Raw genomic sequence first — 18,339 nt, 5'->3', positions numbered from 1 at the left:
AAAAATATCTCTGATTCAAATTGCTACCACCATCTTCAATTGGGTTGAGATAAGAGAAAAAATGTTGGAATGATGACAGAGAAAATGTTGAGATGGGAGAGAAAATATCTCTGATGACAAAGGGTTTCTGATTTTTTTTTTCAATTGGGGCAACAGTAGGGATGACAGAGAAAATGTTGGAATGAGAGAGATGACAGAGAAAATGTTGGAGTGAGAGAGATGAGAGAGAAAGGGTTGAGAGGAATGAGGGAGGCGAGTAAGGGTTTGGGAATTTCTTTTTTTTTTTAGTTTTGAGAATGAAAATTATTTAAATATCCTTGACCTTAAAACTTGAATCCATGATAAATGAGGGTACCAACTGAAAAACAGGCGTATGCGTGTTAACAAACCCCTACATATATATATATATTGAATGTAGGATTAGACATCTATTAATTAGTGGTATGATAATAGAACATAGCGACACAATAAATTCAATAAACAACTAATTTTATTACGATAAATTCGTAAGGTGGAGTTTGTATTTAAATTTATCTTATTAATCGATGTGGATATTTAACATAAAAGGGTATGTGTTCCACCCTGGTACCATTTCACAATGTCGCAGCAAAAAGCTCTAAGATTCCTTGATCAGCACCAACTGGTCCCCATGAGACAAGATATCAGTAGTACTGTAACAAGGGTGTGTAGGCTTGTGCATGTCCTGCAGTGGAATTCAGCATCAAAGTAATGTGTGACATGGTGTTATTGGGACCCCACATGGCCCACAAATCCAAAGTTTTCTTGAAAGTTTATGGGATAATTAAAAGAAAAACTGGTATGCATGCATTATTCAGGTGTGTGCGCCCTTTAAGAAGCTAAAAATAATCTCAATTATGGGAAAATTCTAGCAGAAAAGGAGCCAAAGGGCTAAAAGTTTATGCAGTAGGGAGACAATAATTGAATTCAACAATTGTTTTTGTCACTCCTGCTAATGCAATTACAGCGAATCAAATTCTCTTAAAATGTATCATTAATAACTTTTTTTGAAAACTTTTTTACAAATATTTATGTAACCGATCGTGATTAGTACGTTTCAAATATACGAACTAATAAAAAATAGTGATACATAATATGTGTCAAAAAGTTGTTAAAATATCATGGTACAATTAAATTGTATCACTATTTTTTTTTTCTGTTACAGGAAAGAAAAGTTTCGTTAACTCAGAAAATTAGCTACTTTTCCCACCAAAGATGGTGTCAGACATATTCAGTGTTTTGTTGCTGTCTTGCTACTGATAAACATTGAAGGGTTTTAATCAAGTTTATGATATCATGGAAAAACACAACTATTTGTTTCTAACAAAGACCTCAGTTTTTTTCTTTAGATTAAACTTTTATCTTCTTTTATTCTTAATTTTTTAAATATTTTCACTGGTCAAAGTTAATGGATTTTTTGTATGTTGAATGACATGGATTATGTAATGAAAATAGTAATAGTCCAGACTTATCACGTCATCAATGTTCTAACTGGAAAATTAACATTCTAGATTAGTCTTTAATCATCAAACTGATTAAGGATTAAAAATACAATTTTATAAGAAGTAATTGATTTTACGGGAAGTTTCTTTTAATAGTTTAAATTAGGTTTCTAAACAGGCCTTTAATTTTTATTAAACTTTCTGAAGATTTGAGAAATTAAAAAAAAAAATTGACGAGGATGCAATCAAATTAATGATCTATCTATGAATTTGTATATCTATTTGTATGGGTTTCAAATACATTTTATAATTTGAAAATTTATTCTAGTTATGGAATTGAAAAATATATTTTATATTATACAATATGAACATTTATTACGGATTTTGTAATTCAATCTATATTTTTGGATCTCAAAATATTGAATAACACAATTCAAATCATATTTTAAATTATATAATTAAAAATATATTTTTAGATTACGTAATTTGAATTCTCGATTACGTAATTTAAAAATTACATTTTTAAATTTTATATATTTTTAGATTAATTAGTTTGAAAATATATTATAAATTATACAATCAAAGCACATTTTGTAATCAGAAATCTATATTCCGAATTACATAAATTAAAAATCTGAAAATGCATTTTACCATCTAAAATAGATTCTCCATTGTGAAATTTGGAACATATTTGGGAATTTCAAATTATGAAAATATAAAGCATGAACATTTTAAACCTTTCTAACACTTTCTTGTAGTTGAAATGATACAAACAAAATCGATGTTGGGCCTAGCTTGCTGTTATGGGGTTAATTTCATATCTATAATTCAAATTCAATACTATTTCTTATAAAATTATTACTTATAATGTTTGAATAACTTAAAATTATTTTTATGTATAATAATATATTTAAATACTTTTAAAATTATATTTTGATATTTTTATGCTTTGAGTGATTTAAAAATATTTTGTTTTATTTTACCATGTGAGTCTTTAAGTTCAGAACAATTTTATAATACAAAAATAGTGATAATTTCCGATAAATATTTTCTTTAAGGTGAAGTTTGAATACTTTTCATGTTATATTTAAATATTTTTAGTGCTATATTTAAGTAATTTAAGAATAATAAGTTAACTTTTATAAAATAAATAATTTCTTACTCATAATAATACCATAATATCTTAAATTTTCTTAGCATTCAATTATCATAGAATTACTCACGCCTTCAATTATACAAAACATTTGACTAAAAAAATATATAAGATGTTATTACATATATCGAGATATAACTTATAATAATAAAATATATATATACAAGATCATGCATTACAATGATATATTACAATGAACCAAAAGTACAATATGGTTTTTAAAAACAGAGGAAATCAATACAAAACTTCTACCTCTATGCCTCAACTTCATCTCTCCCGAACACTTGTTCACAAAAGATATCCTCCTCTGTTGATACTAATCAGATGATCATTTCAAAAGAGAAACATAAATATACAAACAAAATAGAAGGGTAAACTAACTTTTACAAAGAGACAAACACATTTTAGTTCAACCATACATAATAATTGCATTCTTAATTCAAATTAAAACTTAAACAAATTCATAACACTTAGACTTGCCCACCCGGATATGTGTATTAAATTCAGACTATGACAAGTTTTGCACTTATAGTGGTGAAACAATTTACTCATCTCAAGCTATCACACAAGGTTAGTTTGTCTACCACCTATGGCGAAAGAAACAAACCATAGACTAAAACCTCCTTCTATTTTTCACTATATACCCCCGTTATCTACTTGAGATGGAATGATTATTGAAGTGTTAGGATAACTTTCAAGACTAAGTGTCTACATCAATATAACACACTACAAAATGCCACCATAGAGTCTCATCACGAGGTCCATGAAATTATGCTGAACATTGATAGTATGCACATAATCAATAACATACTCGTCGTCATCACCATATCATACATGAATAACCACCATATATGTTCACAATCATGTTATAAACCAATAATTGTTTTTAACATTCACATAATCACACACAAAACACATAATAAGATATATATGAAAATTTTGTTAAAATTATGATATTTTCACTTAGCCACCAAATTTTCTCACTCGACGAAAGAACTTTCGCTCATCCACCATATCTGTTTGCTCATCCAAATGTCTCTTGCTCAGCCGCCATATATGCTCGTTCAGCTAATAGTACCTAACAACACTCTCGCTCAGCTAGTAGTCTCTGAAATCATACTCGCTCAACGACTAAATCTGTTAGCTCAGCAAGAAAACCACTAGAACTTACAAACTTAAATTCTATCAAAATTTGTCCAATGACCGTCAAATTAGTGAACTCTCTGATTTTGGTTTTATCCAGTGAGATTTTGCTTGCTTAGCGACCACAAAGTCAATGATTCTCTAACTTTGTCTTTACTAAGCGAGTATATGCTTGTCCAACAAGTCTACATAATTTTGTAGAACATAATTATGCAGATTTATGTCATTACAACTACTAACTTAACATACTTACATTTTAGATTTCAGCAAGATAAGAAGCTAAGTAAGTCTTAAATGCCACAAACCTCAATTCCTAACTCCAAACTGACTTAAGAACCCACTCCCTTAGAATTTCACTAGTCAAAACCCCCTTACTAAACATTCCCTTTTTAACGAATATCCTAACCTTTTACCCATTCATATACAGAACATAAGAACCAACCATTTATTTCCTCAATCTTATTAATTCAAACCTACAAGACCCATTATATTGAACCAACCAACTCTTTCATAACTTTCTCATACCAAACCAAAAGATTCTAACAATAACCCAAGTACTTATACCATATCACAATATTTCAGCACCATTCAAATCAATTAAACAATCCTCCATAACCATCATAAATCATCAATTGCACACAATTCAAACATCTAACACAAATTATACACATCATACTAAGTTTAAAGCATTAGTTAGCTTCTCTTACCTCACAGATGACCAAACCCCTCTAGAAAGCTTAAAACAGCTCCAAACGGATAAGAAGTTCTATCTACTCCTACGAACCACAAAAACACCATCAAGGTACACTGTTAGGTCCACTAATCTATAGAGAGTCTTATAGAAAACTCAAACTTCATATACAAAACGACAAGGGCTAGCATGTAAGAAAAACAAAACAGACCCAAAAAGAGAAGATCTCTAACTAATCAATTAAACTTGAAGATCTCGTTCAAATAGATAAACAATGAACCATAATCCTCCTTAGAGAGAAGTCAAAGAACTCTAAAAAAGTAATTTTTGAATAAATTGTGTATTTTAAAACAATAAAATTCGTTCTTAAATTAATTAAGCCTCATTATTATTTTTTTAAAACCACTACCATTATTAATGTCATTTTTTAGGTCTTTACTTCTTCAATAATAATAGGGTTATTGCACTTATAGTTTTAACTCAATATTATTTCAAATTTTTGTCATACAAAGCATTAGATACAACAAATATAATTATTAGTAATAAAAATATATTCTTGCATGAAACTTTTGACAGTGTGATGTAAATTTAAAATTAACAAATGTATTTAATTTAGTATTTAAAAATCAGTTAGAAGTAAAAGAATTAGAAGAATAAAAGTAATGAATAAGATAATTTAAATATATTGTAATTATATTAATAAGAAAATTCTGATAAGAATATATTGTAATTATGGTTGAATTTTGTAAAATTAAATTTGAGAAATGTATATTTATTTAGTAAAAATGATTTATCTGATAAAAAATTTGGTGTGATAAATTTGAAAAATAAAATTACATCATAACATGATTGTGGGTGAAATTATTTGAAAAGAAGTTTAATATAAAATTATAAATTAGGAATATGATCTTATGTAGTTCTAATTTCATTTTAAATAAGCCAGTAGTAGATGTTTATTGAAACGAAAATGAAGAATAGGATGCTTTAATGGAATTGATTTGAAAAATAATAAGTTATTTGAAAAATATTAATAATATAATGTAAAACAATTTAGAAAGAAATAAATAGGTTTAATACTTATTTTGGTCCCTCTTTTGGGAGGGTTTGTTCAAAGTGGTCCCTCCTTTTTTCAAAAGTTCACTTAAGTCCTACATTTTGCAAAAGCTGTTCAAAGTGGTCCCTCCTTTTTTCAAAAGTTCACTTAAGTCCTACCTTTTGCAAAAACTGTTCAAACTGGTCCTTTTTGTTAATGGCGTTAAGTTCATTAACGGCAGAGCTGCCAAGTGTCTAACATGTGCTGATTTGGCATTGTAATTTGTTTTTAAAAAAATATATAATGATGACGTGTAAATGAATATAATTAGGGTTGGATTAAAGAAGGATTTAGGGGTAATTTTTGGTCAGATACAAATTTGGGTAAAATCTGCGAATTGGAAATTTATGGGCAATTGCAATTAGGGTTCATCAAACACCTTCAAACATCATGAACACCAAACACGACAAATAAAATCTGCGAATTGGAAATTTCTAAGCAATTGCAATTAGGGTTCATCACAGTCCGTTCCTGCATCAAGTCAAAAACCAGTTGGGCCTGTGCCTTCTACTCATCCCGTGATCTCGATTCATGTATTCTACAGATCTTTAAAGCTGCAATGTCGCACGCATCGCTAGTAGTCTAATACCAATCAAATCAACAGAAAATAATAAAACAAAAAAAATGAATTGGTCAATTTAACTATCTTCAACGAGGTAATGTAGGTTGAAGAATAATCAGAATCTGCCCAATACAATAGCCATCTCTGTTGATGATATGGATCATTGTCCTCAATAGCTTTAAAAGTGGAATACATGGGAAGTGCAAGCCCTATAGAACAGCTGCAACGAGTAACCCATTATTAGTGAAGTTGGTGTTGAGTACGAAAAATATGATTTAGTAAAGTTTAGAAGAATCAAGAAAACGTGATTGAAGGGAAACACGCATACCATGCTGTGCGGAGAAAGAGGTTGGGAGCAACAGGGGAAAGGAACGGTCTCAAGCCAATCTTCATCGATCTCAAGTCAAAAACTAGTTGGGTGTGGAAATGTTCGGGACGAGTACAAGGCACAGGAGAATAGACCAAGTGTGAGCATGAATGCGTGCAACTTTTTGGTTTCAGAAAAGGATTGCAAAGACGAAAGTTTTCGCAATAACGATTCGCCCCGTGGTGCAGTGGTCACAAGCATGAACCCTAATCCTAATTGCCAGAAAATCCCAATCAAGATGAACCTTAATCCCAATTGCCAGAAAATCCCAATCAAAATCGCAGATTTTACCCAAATTTGCATCTGACCAAAATCATTTACTTAATTATCCCAATTTCAATTTTTATTTTAACCAAAATCTTAGGATTCAGATTGGGGATTTTTTTCCATTTTAGATTTTCAGAAACAATTAAGATTCTTAATGGGATTTTTAATTAATTACCCCTCAATTAACCCTAAATTCAATTTTTAATTTAAACCTAATTTTATTAAATTTCACGTCACAATTAATTATTTGTTTTAAAACACACAATAGTGCCAGCACAGCCAAAACGTTACACCTCAACAAATATTAGCCACCTGGCAGCTGTGCCGTTAAGAAAGTTAACGCCGTTAGCAAAAAGGACCACTTTGAACAGTTTTTGCAAAAGGTAGGACTTAAAGTAAACTTTTGAAAAAAGGAGGGACCACTTTGAACAAACTCTTCCAAAGGAGGGACTAAAATAGGTATTAAACCAAATAAATAAATAAGGATTACGGAAAATGAATTTGAATTTGAAAATATTTGAATACCAATAATTATAGTAATTGAAAAAATCATATATGCAGACATACATCCAATTACTCATTGATCCATATATCAGACTTTGCAAAGACCAAAACAACAACTCCCACTAAAGATCACGAGGAAGTTAACTGCAGGGAGCCGATTTCTAGAAAATAATTTTTTTTAAGAAAATGAATTATTTAAAAAAATGAATAAATTTTCTGAATTGTATAGTGTGATGTAATTTTAAAATTGACAAATATATCTAATTTAATATTTAAAATTCAGTTAGGAGTAAAAAGATGCACTAATATTATTTTACTAAAAGAAAATTATATACCTCTATGATTTTGAATTCACCAAACCAGAACTGAATTCCTACAACCCTCAAGGTCACATGATGAAGTAAGAACAATGAATGAAATACAGAATCAATCGTTCTGAATAACAGCAACATTGATATGAACACATGATGACACTCATCTCCACATTTATTCTTGAAAGAAAGATACTAAATAGCTCAAGGTTTACACAATTTTTCCTCCAATGACCAAGTTAGCACTGATCAAGACAGCTACCAAAATCGGTGTGTTTTTTTATAAAACTGAGAGTGAATCTGTGTATCACTTTGTTTTATTCCCAATCTTGAGCATGAAAAGATCAAAATTGGTTCTGAAACAGTTCCTGCCAAAGACTGAAAAAATCATTGATACCCCAAGACTATGGCAGAAGTTCAGCATTTCCATAAATATCAGATGGCTTTGTTTAGCTTTCCCAGCCATCCTGCATACATCTCAATCAAGATTATCATCATCACCCCTTGTTATGTGCAAGCTCATGCTAAATCAACTCTCAACAAGGTAACCCTTCATTTCCACCAAGCTTGCACATCACAATAATATTTCTCAACAACATCGTCCGTCATATCTGCATTAAACATGATTCTTCTCTTGTAGAAGCTGGCCAAAATGGGGATAGTTCAACAACTTTTCCTACTATAATCAGTGTTGGTGACACCAGCTGAGCAGATGTTATTTTCTCAGAAAGGTCTTTTAGTTCAGCAAACACCTGCATGATTGTGAATGATCACTTTCATGTTAACAACCATTCACAACTATAAAGTAATCTGTCTCTCTGCTAACTGCTACCATTAGATAAAATCATAAAGTCTTGACTGCATGAAAGGAACTGGTTCAGGTTGAGCAAACAAAGAACATATTGTTATTGATGACCAGAAAGAATAAATAATTTCTCTGGATGTTGGAGAGATCCAAGAGTAATGACTCTACTAATTAGAAGGAACTAACTAAAGGGGTTGCCTATCACTTTATTGTTTGATACACATCATGCACTTCCTTCCCACACTACATATTCAATCTTCTAAGATGACCATCTTTTACCACAATGAATTTGTTAAGATTAACAAAGGCATCAACAATAAGTATTTGGATAAGCTTTTTCCTCAGGAACATGTATGTCATTTTCAGAATGAGAATGACAGCAAATCCTGTATTTGTGTGTCCCATGTTTTGTCAAAAATATGATTCACTTTCATACAAAGTCAAGCATCATAAAACTTTTTTGTGTAGGAAATAAATGCGATCCCAGAAATTTAATCAATGTGACAGGAAGAGAACTATGTTGAAAGGAAGATAAGATTGTGCTTACTGTGCGTTGGTGAAGTGTTGTCCCTCGCTCAATGGCTGCAGCCGGGGTCTGAGGGGACAGACCATGAAGCATTAACTTCTGTGCAAGTGATGGGAAAGTCGACAAGCCCATATAAACCACCAAGGTAGAATCAGAATCAGCAGCATTTTCTGATACAAAGAGAGGATCAGATCCTCCTTTCCTTGAATGCCCTGTGAGAAATCTCACACTATTTGCAATGCCTCGGTGAGTTAATGGTATTCCCAACTCTGCTGCTATTCCAGATGCAGCAGTTATGCCTGCAAGAAATGAGAAATAATTAATTACAATAATCACCACTGTTCTTCCTTTTCTTATAGAAATCATTACATAGAAGAACAGGCAACGTGGAGACAATAGAAATACTATTTTATGCTTTCATTTCAATATTCTTTCCCAATGGCAATTACAGCAGTATAAGAAATAGGAATGTGAAACTTACTTTCCACAGGATCCAGTTCATTTAAATCTATGTGCTAATACCCTTTGTAATATGGATCACCTTCCATAGTTTACTTAGTAAAAAAACTAAAAAAGGAAAAACACTTTCCTTTTTCCCTCTCAAAAGGCAATGACAGTGCGTGATATTTAGGTCCTAGGCTAGGACCAATCATATTTTCATGCCAACATAAGTTGGACTAATCATTGACTTGCCACTAATAGCTCAGAAAGATATGATTATTCATGTAAGAAAAATGTTTTATAAAGTGTAAGACATATGCATATGCCTGTGGCCTGTGACAGGTTGATTGAGAGATTCTTGTTTCAAGTTCTAAAGCTAACTACATTCTGATTCTATGAGTGAAAAAAAAAAATTATACACACAATAATATAGCATTGGTGCCAATTGAATCATTACATTCATGAATCATACCTGGAATAACTTTGACTTGGATACCTTGCTGTTGCAAAAAGTCCATTTCCTCTCCACCCCTCCCAAACACCTACAAGTACCCAACAACAATCCTTATATGACATCTACATTCATCACACAGACCATGACAAACTAAAACGGTAACTTACTTTACTAATACAATCCACTAAAACAATCTCATACAAAACCTTACCAATGGATCACCCCCTTTAAGTCTCACAACAGTTGCCCCAGCTTCTGCAAAACTCAAAAGAAGTTCATGTATTTCCTCCTGCCACAAATCAACCATAAAAAGATCCATTTTATCATCATCTACGACTCGAACTATCTCTACAACTTCAAAACAAAAATCACACCTCTAAAGGATATTCAAAAGTTGACACAAGTACAATTTTTTGACTCCATCATTAACCCATCATAAATTCCAAGAAAACCCCACTATCCAAGGTTACAATAAACAGTCCTCACTACAATTCAAGCAACAAAAACCACAGTTATTGTAATCTTCCACACCATCAAGGACTAAGACGACATTGTGAGTAGATCACGACCACAGCAACCAAGTTTATCAGTAATTTTGGCCTCAACTTCACGGTTTTTGAGTATTTGTGACCGCAATGGCAGCCACAACAACCACATTCATCCATAATTTTCTGCAACATCAAGAATGACAAAAACCACGACCGCAATTGCGGTTGCAAAAACCACGTTTATCCACAATTCCCCACAAAATAAAGAGTGGCAACAAAACAGCAATTTAAAAACCTAGCAAGAACCCAACAACGACAAAAAAAGAAGACAATATCTTTACCTGTGTTCTACTATGGTATCCAGCAGTTTTTCCTACATAGAGAAGCTTGGCCTGAGGGGCAACCAAATCCAGCACATCATTGGAGACCAACCTGTCATACAGCAACAAATCAGCACTCTTAATTACTCTCACAGCCTTGAGAGTGAGAAGCTCAGGGTCCCCAGGCCCGGTCCCCACCAAGAACACATCCCCTGGCAAACACTCCCCTCCACTGCACTTCCCCTCACTTTTCCTCTTCTCCCTCAGCACCTCCAGCAGCTTCTTCAGCTCCGGCAGCTGCAGGGCTATGTCTTCCTCCCTCACGGATCCCGAGTCGCCGGGGGGAGGAAACGACATCGTTTGACTATCCTCGTACACCCATTGGTCCCTCTGGTACCTCTCTAGGGAGTGCTTCTCCGTAAAGGGTGAGGCGGAGAAGCAAACGAGGTGGCGGCGGGGAGGAGAAAAATGAGGCTTTCTGTTGAAGGGTGAGTGGAGAGAGGAAAAAGGTGCGAGCTTGTGAAGAAGAGCCATGTGGGTGGTGTGAGAAAAAAGACAGTACCTATAAAGGCTTGGAATTTGTTCTATATATTTTAACCAGAGGCAGTGGAGAAGTGGCAAGTGGAATGGACTTTGGAGAGATTGAGGAGACAGTATATGTTGTGTTGTTTGCCTTTGGGCTTGTGGGAGGGACATGTCTCTCTGCCTCTGTGTGCTTTCCCTTTTCTTTGTTTTCTTCTGTTTCATGGTCAAAACAGATAGCAGAATTTGGAGAATTTGGAGGTCCAGGTCTGTGGATTTGTTAATTACAGTTACTAAATTATAATTTCTCCAATTTCAAATTAAATAAAATAAAATAAATTTAAATTAATAATATTTAATTTCATTTAAAAGAAATTAAAACTACTCTTTATTAAAACATAATATTAAGAATAAAAGAAGATTATTAGAAATAAAATTTTCACGTGTTAAAACATGTTTTAAAGTAATCTCTTTAAATGAGATAAATTTATTAAAATTTATTTATGATTATACCAACACATATGATTGTCTTCCTAAAGGATTGATTTAGTTTAGCTCTTGAAATTGTAAATTTTATGCCATTATTATATTTGATTGTTTTCAAAATTAAATAAATTTATAAACATTTTAGAATTTCATTTAAGATTTTAAATGTGATCATTTTTGTCATGTTGGTTCTTAGTTGAACCACTCAAGGAATAATAATTTAAACATATATTTAGGAATCAAAATAAAAAAAAAAGTTAAATAAAATTCTAAAATTTTAGAAACGTATTTAAGCTTTCTTTATTTTAAGGTTAATAAAACAGTAAAATAAACTTTTATAATTATATTAACAGTTTACTTATTTATTTTTACATTTTGGAAATTTAAGATTAAAAATAATTTTAATATGTACGTATGTTTTTATGATATTCATTAAAATTCAATTTCTTCTTTCCAAGATGCTGTGTACTTTACAATAATCTCATATTTGAAGAAATTTCACAAATAAATTTTGTATTTTTCTATTTTATGTGTATAAGATCATGTGTTTGTCCATTCTTTGTGTATTTATTATAGTATTTCTCACCTTTTTTATTGCATAATTTTAATTTGTTTTCTATAATGTAATTTTGTTTAAACCTTACAAACTTTAAAGACAATTTTATTTAGACTACTTTCATTTATGTTTGAACAACAAATACATGTATGAATGAATTTTATTGGGTTCAAATTTGGCTTAAATCCTTAATTGGTCCCCATGTTAAGAGGGAATTTTCAGTTTAGTACCCGCTTTTAAAAGTATATACATTGGGTTTCCATGTTTTGCAATTTGTGTCAATTCAGTCTCTTTGAACCATCAATTTGACTTGAAAATTGCAAGTGGACAAGTCATTTTGAGTTGGAGCATGTTTATTAACTGTTTGAACACCTTCCAATTGTTGTTACAAACTTGTTTGAAGTGTCATTAATTCACTAAATTGACACAAATTGCAAAACATGGGACCCAATGTATACACTTTTAAAAACGGGTACTAAACTGAAAATTCCTTTTTAACATGGGGACCAATTAAGGATTTAAGCCTTCAAATTTCCATTTAATTTTTGTATGAGATTTCAACTTGTTTATATTAATTTTTTTAACTAAATTAAAGTTTGAAAATTAAAATATATATATATATATATATATATATATATATATATATATATATTTTATTTATTATATTATTTTTTCTCTTTTTTATCCATCGAAAATATATTTTACTTTTATTTATTTATTATTATTATTTTTTATTTCTTATTCTATTATTGTCCTAACAAAATTAAAGGTTGACAATATAAAAATATATCTAATAATGTAAATACTTTATTGTGCCCTAATTCAATCAACTTCATACAATTGTCAATAATGTCAAGGTTAATAAATTTAAATATTAAGAAATGATGAATATATAATGTCATCAATGATAATCATTGATTAAAAAAATTAAGAAATGATATAAATATTTATTTCAAATTTATTAAAATGGTATAAATTGTTCATTTGTAGGTTTCAATAATATTGACATTATCATGTTGGTCAACATAACCTGTATTCTAGCAAAATTACTCATTATTACAAAAACTATAAAATTATATTACTTTTCTTAATTCTTATGAGTAAATTAAAAAATATAATTCAATATTTTACAAATAAATAATTTGATAAATCTTCCACCAAAGAAAACATATTATAAAATATTAAAATTTACTATTCTTTAAATTGTTCATTGTATTTTCTTCTCTCCTCGTCTCACATATTTTCATTTTCTTCATATTTTTAATATCTGTATTTTGTTTAACAAGACTGTCACATTCCATTAATTCCTCATTTCAGTGGAGTACACGTGTTGTGCTCCTCCAAATTTCTCATGTAAGTGAAAGACAAGTCATGTAGTTCATTTAATTCTCCGCTCCTCGGTAACCGTGTGGCAGCAGAGGAAATATGAGTTTCTAGAAAGTAGAAAACAGGTGGCAGGCAGGGAGTGGACCGTTCGGTTTTTAGGGGCTGTATTTAAAGTGGAATTTTAAATCTGGCAACACTTTCTGCATGCAACCTTTCTCCTTCATCTTCCAGAAACTCCATTTCTCCTCATTCTCTCTAAAACCTTCGAACTTCTCTCTAATTTTCTGATCATTCTCTTGCTCCGATCATCAAACTGTCTTCAGATTAATTCTTCCCGGAGACAAGAGCTTTCTTTTGCACCGATCAGATTTCCATTTGAACCGGTAAGCATTTTTGGTCTTTTGAAACTCTTCATCTTCCTTGCATGCAAGTACATATTCCAGCTTGCATGTCTTCATCAATTTACTCTCTAAAACCCATTTTTGTGTATTTGATGCAATGGTGGACTCTTTTCACCGATCAGACCTTTGAATTTGGAGCCTTGAAGTAGTTGTTGTAAAAGACTTAGAAGTCCAGCTGGAATTAGAGGTAAGGGAAACTTATAAATTTAATTATGACTATCTTTGGATGCATGATTTAATGAGTATACGGTTAACGATTTTTGAAGTATGATATGTTGTTTGTGTGTATTGCATGTTTGATATTTGATATGAAATTTAGTTATAAATCTGCACAAACTTAGTGAAATTCTGGAACTGTGACCGAGGGTCATTAGGACCGTTCGGTTTTCCCCAGTACGTTTAGTCTTAGCTGAATTCCCCCTTTAGGGAATCAGTTGATGACTGATCGGTCTTATAAAACCTTATATTGATCTTATTATTACTTTGCTTAGCCTAGCCGTTTCAAACGAGTTAAGAAAGTTCAATTTGTGATCTTAATATTCATGTATTCTATTTAGAAAGTTCGGTCTTACACTGAGCGTTCGACCTTAGGAGATACTCAGTCATAGACTTGGTAATCGGTAATTGCATTCATAATACTCTTTAAAAGAGTCCTCGGTTTCTAAGCGTTCGGTCATAGACTAGCGTTTCGGTCTTTTAAGTGCTTGGTCTTAGACTAGCACTCAGTCTTTAAAGTACTCGATTTTATATTAATACTATTTCTTTGGGAGAGTGTTCGGTCTTACACTGACACTTGATTTCCAAAAGAGTGTCCAATCTTGTACTAACACTCAGTTTCCTGAAGAGAATTTCTTTTATGTTAAATCATCCGGCCAAGGTTGTAAAGTACTCGGTTCAAGTTCTAAAGTGCTCGGTCTAAGTCCTTATACTCAATCTAAAGTGTTATTATAAAATGTTGGACCTCATTCTCCAAGCAAGTTTCTATACGTTCGGTTTTAAATAGTATTCGGTCTTCTAAATAAATTACTCATTCGTTTGACCGTTCGGTCAGTCCTTTAAATCATTTATCCCTTATAAGAGTTGTATTTAAATGTGATGGTGTGCTATTTGGTTGAAATCAGTTATAAGGTTATATAAGAGAATTCCAAGGAGGAGTGTCTCATGATTTGTGATGATTGGTAAAGTATGAACATGGTCAGTCTCTGCTATCATTTTGTTCCTGATATTCCGTGAGGACGCCTTCTCAGGTAGAGGAGGGTGATGTGTGGGAATGGCAGGAGGTATGCGATCATAAGACCAGATGGTCGTTTTAGGACTAACCTCGGGTGGCAGTTGATGTATGAATGTCAGTTACTACACCACACCGGGTGCTAGAAACGTCGTGCTACATTGTTCATACCGTCCAGGAAGAGTCTAAAGTGGTCGGTCTTTATAGTCTAAAACGTTCGGTTTTTCCTTAATTTCTATACTGGTATGATGATTGTATGAATGAAATGTTGTTTGATTATATTATTGTGACGGTTGAATGTATGTGAATTTAGAATAATTAAATTACATAAGCTTACCCTTATTCTTCTGTCATGTCTTTGCTACCGTTCGGTTTTTGCCGATTCAGTCCTTTCTCTTCACTGCAATGATCATCCATTGGATGTGAGCAGAAGGTGTTATTGAAGAATCATTGGAGGAAGCCCTGCAGTTGGAGCAACCTGAGGATGTTGTTGAACTGTCTGGTCCTTAGTTAGGTTTTAATTACTGTCTTGTGTATATAAGCGTTCGGTTGTTTTATAGGTTGTAAAACCGTTCGGTATGTCTTTCGTTTTAGGCCGTTCGGTAGTATATGAACCTTAGACCGTTCGGTCTCTCATTGTACATTTTATCTATTGTACAGCTTTAAATTCCACGTGATAAATTACGTTTTCTTCTTCTTACTTACTATTCTCTACTGTTCTTTATTATTATTTTTGTTAACTCCTTAAAATAACTATAGTTTGCAAACTATATTTATTGGGATGTTACAAAGACCATCTAACTTAGCATAATTGATATATACTTTTTAATATTTAAGATATATAAATGAAATTACTTTGAAATTTGAGTTAATATACAAATTATGTTAACATACATTTTAATAAAATATACTTTTAATATTTTTATTATAATTTTTTTCTTTTTAAAATATAATTGATATTTCAGAGTTTATATGTAATTAAGTTTATAACTGATGGTTGAAGTTTAATTATAGACTTTGGATTAAGCTAATAAAATAAGATAATAAAAAAGACTTAACTCAATTTATAACATAATTGTTTTTCCTGATCTATTTTGTTTTAGGAGTTTTGTTTTATGACATATTGAAAGATAAATAAAACGTAATCTGGAAAATAATGGATTTTTTCTTTTTTTAAGAAAAAAAGTAAAATGATGGTTTTTTTTTCCTTTTTAAGAAAACAAAAAAAAGTAAAATGAATTAATCACTTACAATTTTCTATTTCCTTTAGTATTGGTCTTTAATAATTAAATAATGATTTATCTAACAAACAAAATGTATTGACCTTTTATAGGCTTGATAGATTGGGTAAATTTATTTCATTATTTTTATAATTTATTCTATGAAACATTACTTAACAAACATTGAAGTTATATTAAGTTTTTTAGTAGGTCAGAATCAGACTTAAAAAATAAATATAACCATTAAACCAACACTGAAAAATTATATAAATCAAAAGTTGTTAAAAATGTCATACTAATATGATTTGACATTAAATTAAAATTTATTTACGAAAACTCCTAATTATAAAGAAGAAATAATGGCCCATTAAATTTATGGAAGTATTTTAGTTAAATATTCTTACACTGCGTCACCTGTGACGTTGTTACTTAATTTTTATATCTATCCTCGCATGTTTTTGAGTGAAGAATAATTAATGTAAAATATCTTTCTTTTGCTTGCAATTTCTCGGAAATAATAATATAAACATTTAATTTTAATAATAAATTATTGATATATTAACACCATAATAAACATTTAATTTTAATAATAAATTAGTAAACTCTTTATTAAATTAGTAAACTCTTTGATTTTGATTTCGTTTAACGAGATTTTGCTTACCTAAAAAGTATAAGGTAAGTAACTGTTTAATTTTGACTTAATTAAACAAGTATATGTTTGTCAAATAAGTCTTCATAATTTTGTATAATTTCATTAAACAAGTATATGTTTGTCTAAAGTTAAGATCAATTATTTTTAAAGCATGAAACTTCGTCATGATTTTTATTTTAAAAGACGTATAAGAAAAAGATAAAAGTATTTAAAGTATTTTATATCTCAATTATTATAGGACGTGAAATTATTGAGTATTATAATAACATTTTGAATACAGAAAATGAATCTTGAATAGGTAAAAAGCTTACAAGTTGGAAGAGATGGTTGAAATGAAGTGTTACAAGAGTGAATGGGGAGAGTTAACTGGGAAATGAGAAACAACAATGGGAGGTGAAGATCTCTGAGAAAAAGATAGAGAACCTGCTTTCACTGCCACCGTAGGGCTATGGCTCTTTTCTTCCTTGGATTTGAAACAGCAGAATATGGCTGAGAGAACACTCATCTTTGCCTTATCAAAAAAGCTAAGTATTGAGTTAGGTTTGGGTTTTGGTGAATTGGGAGGATCTATTTATATTAATCAATTCCTTGCTCAAGACGCAAACAAAGACTTTGACTCCAAATCCACTTTAAATTAATTTATTCACCTTATCAAACCATGTGTATAGAAATCAAGTTTTCATCTTCTTTGCAGCTTCATCAATTACTACATATTTTGTAGTTGTTTTTATAATTATTGTATTTTTTAAACGTTTTATTTTATATTTGTAAGCTCATTTCTATAGTTTTATTAATAATTTGGATTTTTGACATATTTAATTTTTTTGTAAACATAATTTTTTTTTATTTGAGGTACTATGGATTCTTACACTTCCATAATTTCAATTTGGATATATTAATTATTTTTTGGATTTGAACTACTATGATAATTTTTATTATTTTTATACTAATAGTTGTTATGATAAAAATTCATATATAACCTAAAAAATTTGTATGTAAAATGGTTGTAGGTAATATTACATACGGATTTATCTGTATGTAATAACATATGATCCATCATTTCATGATATATTCTAATATAGAAAGAGAGTTTTGTTTTGTATTAAATATCTTTCAATGTCATAGCATGCACGAAAATCATTTTTTAATGAAAAAGTACTCTGAAAATCATCCCATATATCTTTGACACAAGAATGAAACATATAATTGTGACTTATCTCAAGAATCATGGAATGCCATATCCAAGTCATAATTAGTGAATCTTCATTTTCCCAAATTGAAAAAGTAGTGTCGTCTGGTCCTGACCCTCTTCCATTTATGTGATATAGTCTTGAACGTCCCTTAAGATTCCTTCGGATGTACT

General features: G+C 30.8%; 1 protein-coding gene across 2 annotated transcripts; it reads right to left on the bottom strand.

Moving 5' to 3' along the window:
* Nucleotides 1-7,567: 7,567 nt before the first annotated feature.
* LOC106762613 (siroheme synthase 2) lies at nucleotides 7,568-11,285 on the bottom strand. 2 transcript variants are annotated; one of them, XM_014646615.2, is made up of 5 exons: nucleotides 10,607-11,283; nucleotides 9,989-10,066; nucleotides 9,796-9,865; nucleotides 8,904-9,181; nucleotides 7,568-8,303 (listed from the first exon to the last, which is right to left on the bottom strand). In XM_014646615.2, exons 1-5 carry the CDS (start codon nucleotides 11,279-11,281, stop codon nucleotides 8,157-8,159), a joined length of 1,248 nt encoding a protein of 415 aa, XP_014502101.2. In that variant the 5' UTR covers nucleotides 11,282-11,283; the 3' UTR covers nucleotides 7,568-8,156. The 2 variants fall into 2 exon arrangements, with proteins under 2 accessions (XP_014502101.2, XP_022636998.1); XM_022781277.1 differs by lacking the exon at nucleotides 9,989-10,066 and having other exon boundaries at nucleotides 10,607-11,285.
* Nucleotides 11,286-18,339: the final 7,054 nt, after the last annotated feature.

The sequence above is a fragment of the Vigna radiata genome, chromosome 5, assembly GCF_000741045.1.
Source record: "Vigna radiata var. radiata cultivar VC1973A chromosome 5, Vradiata_ver6, whole genome shotgun sequence".
Classification (NCBI taxonomy): domain Eukaryota; kingdom Viridiplantae; phylum Streptophyta; class Magnoliopsida; order Fabales; family Fabaceae; genus Vigna; species Vigna radiata.
This window is presented reverse-complemented; position numbering and strand designations above follow the sequence as displayed.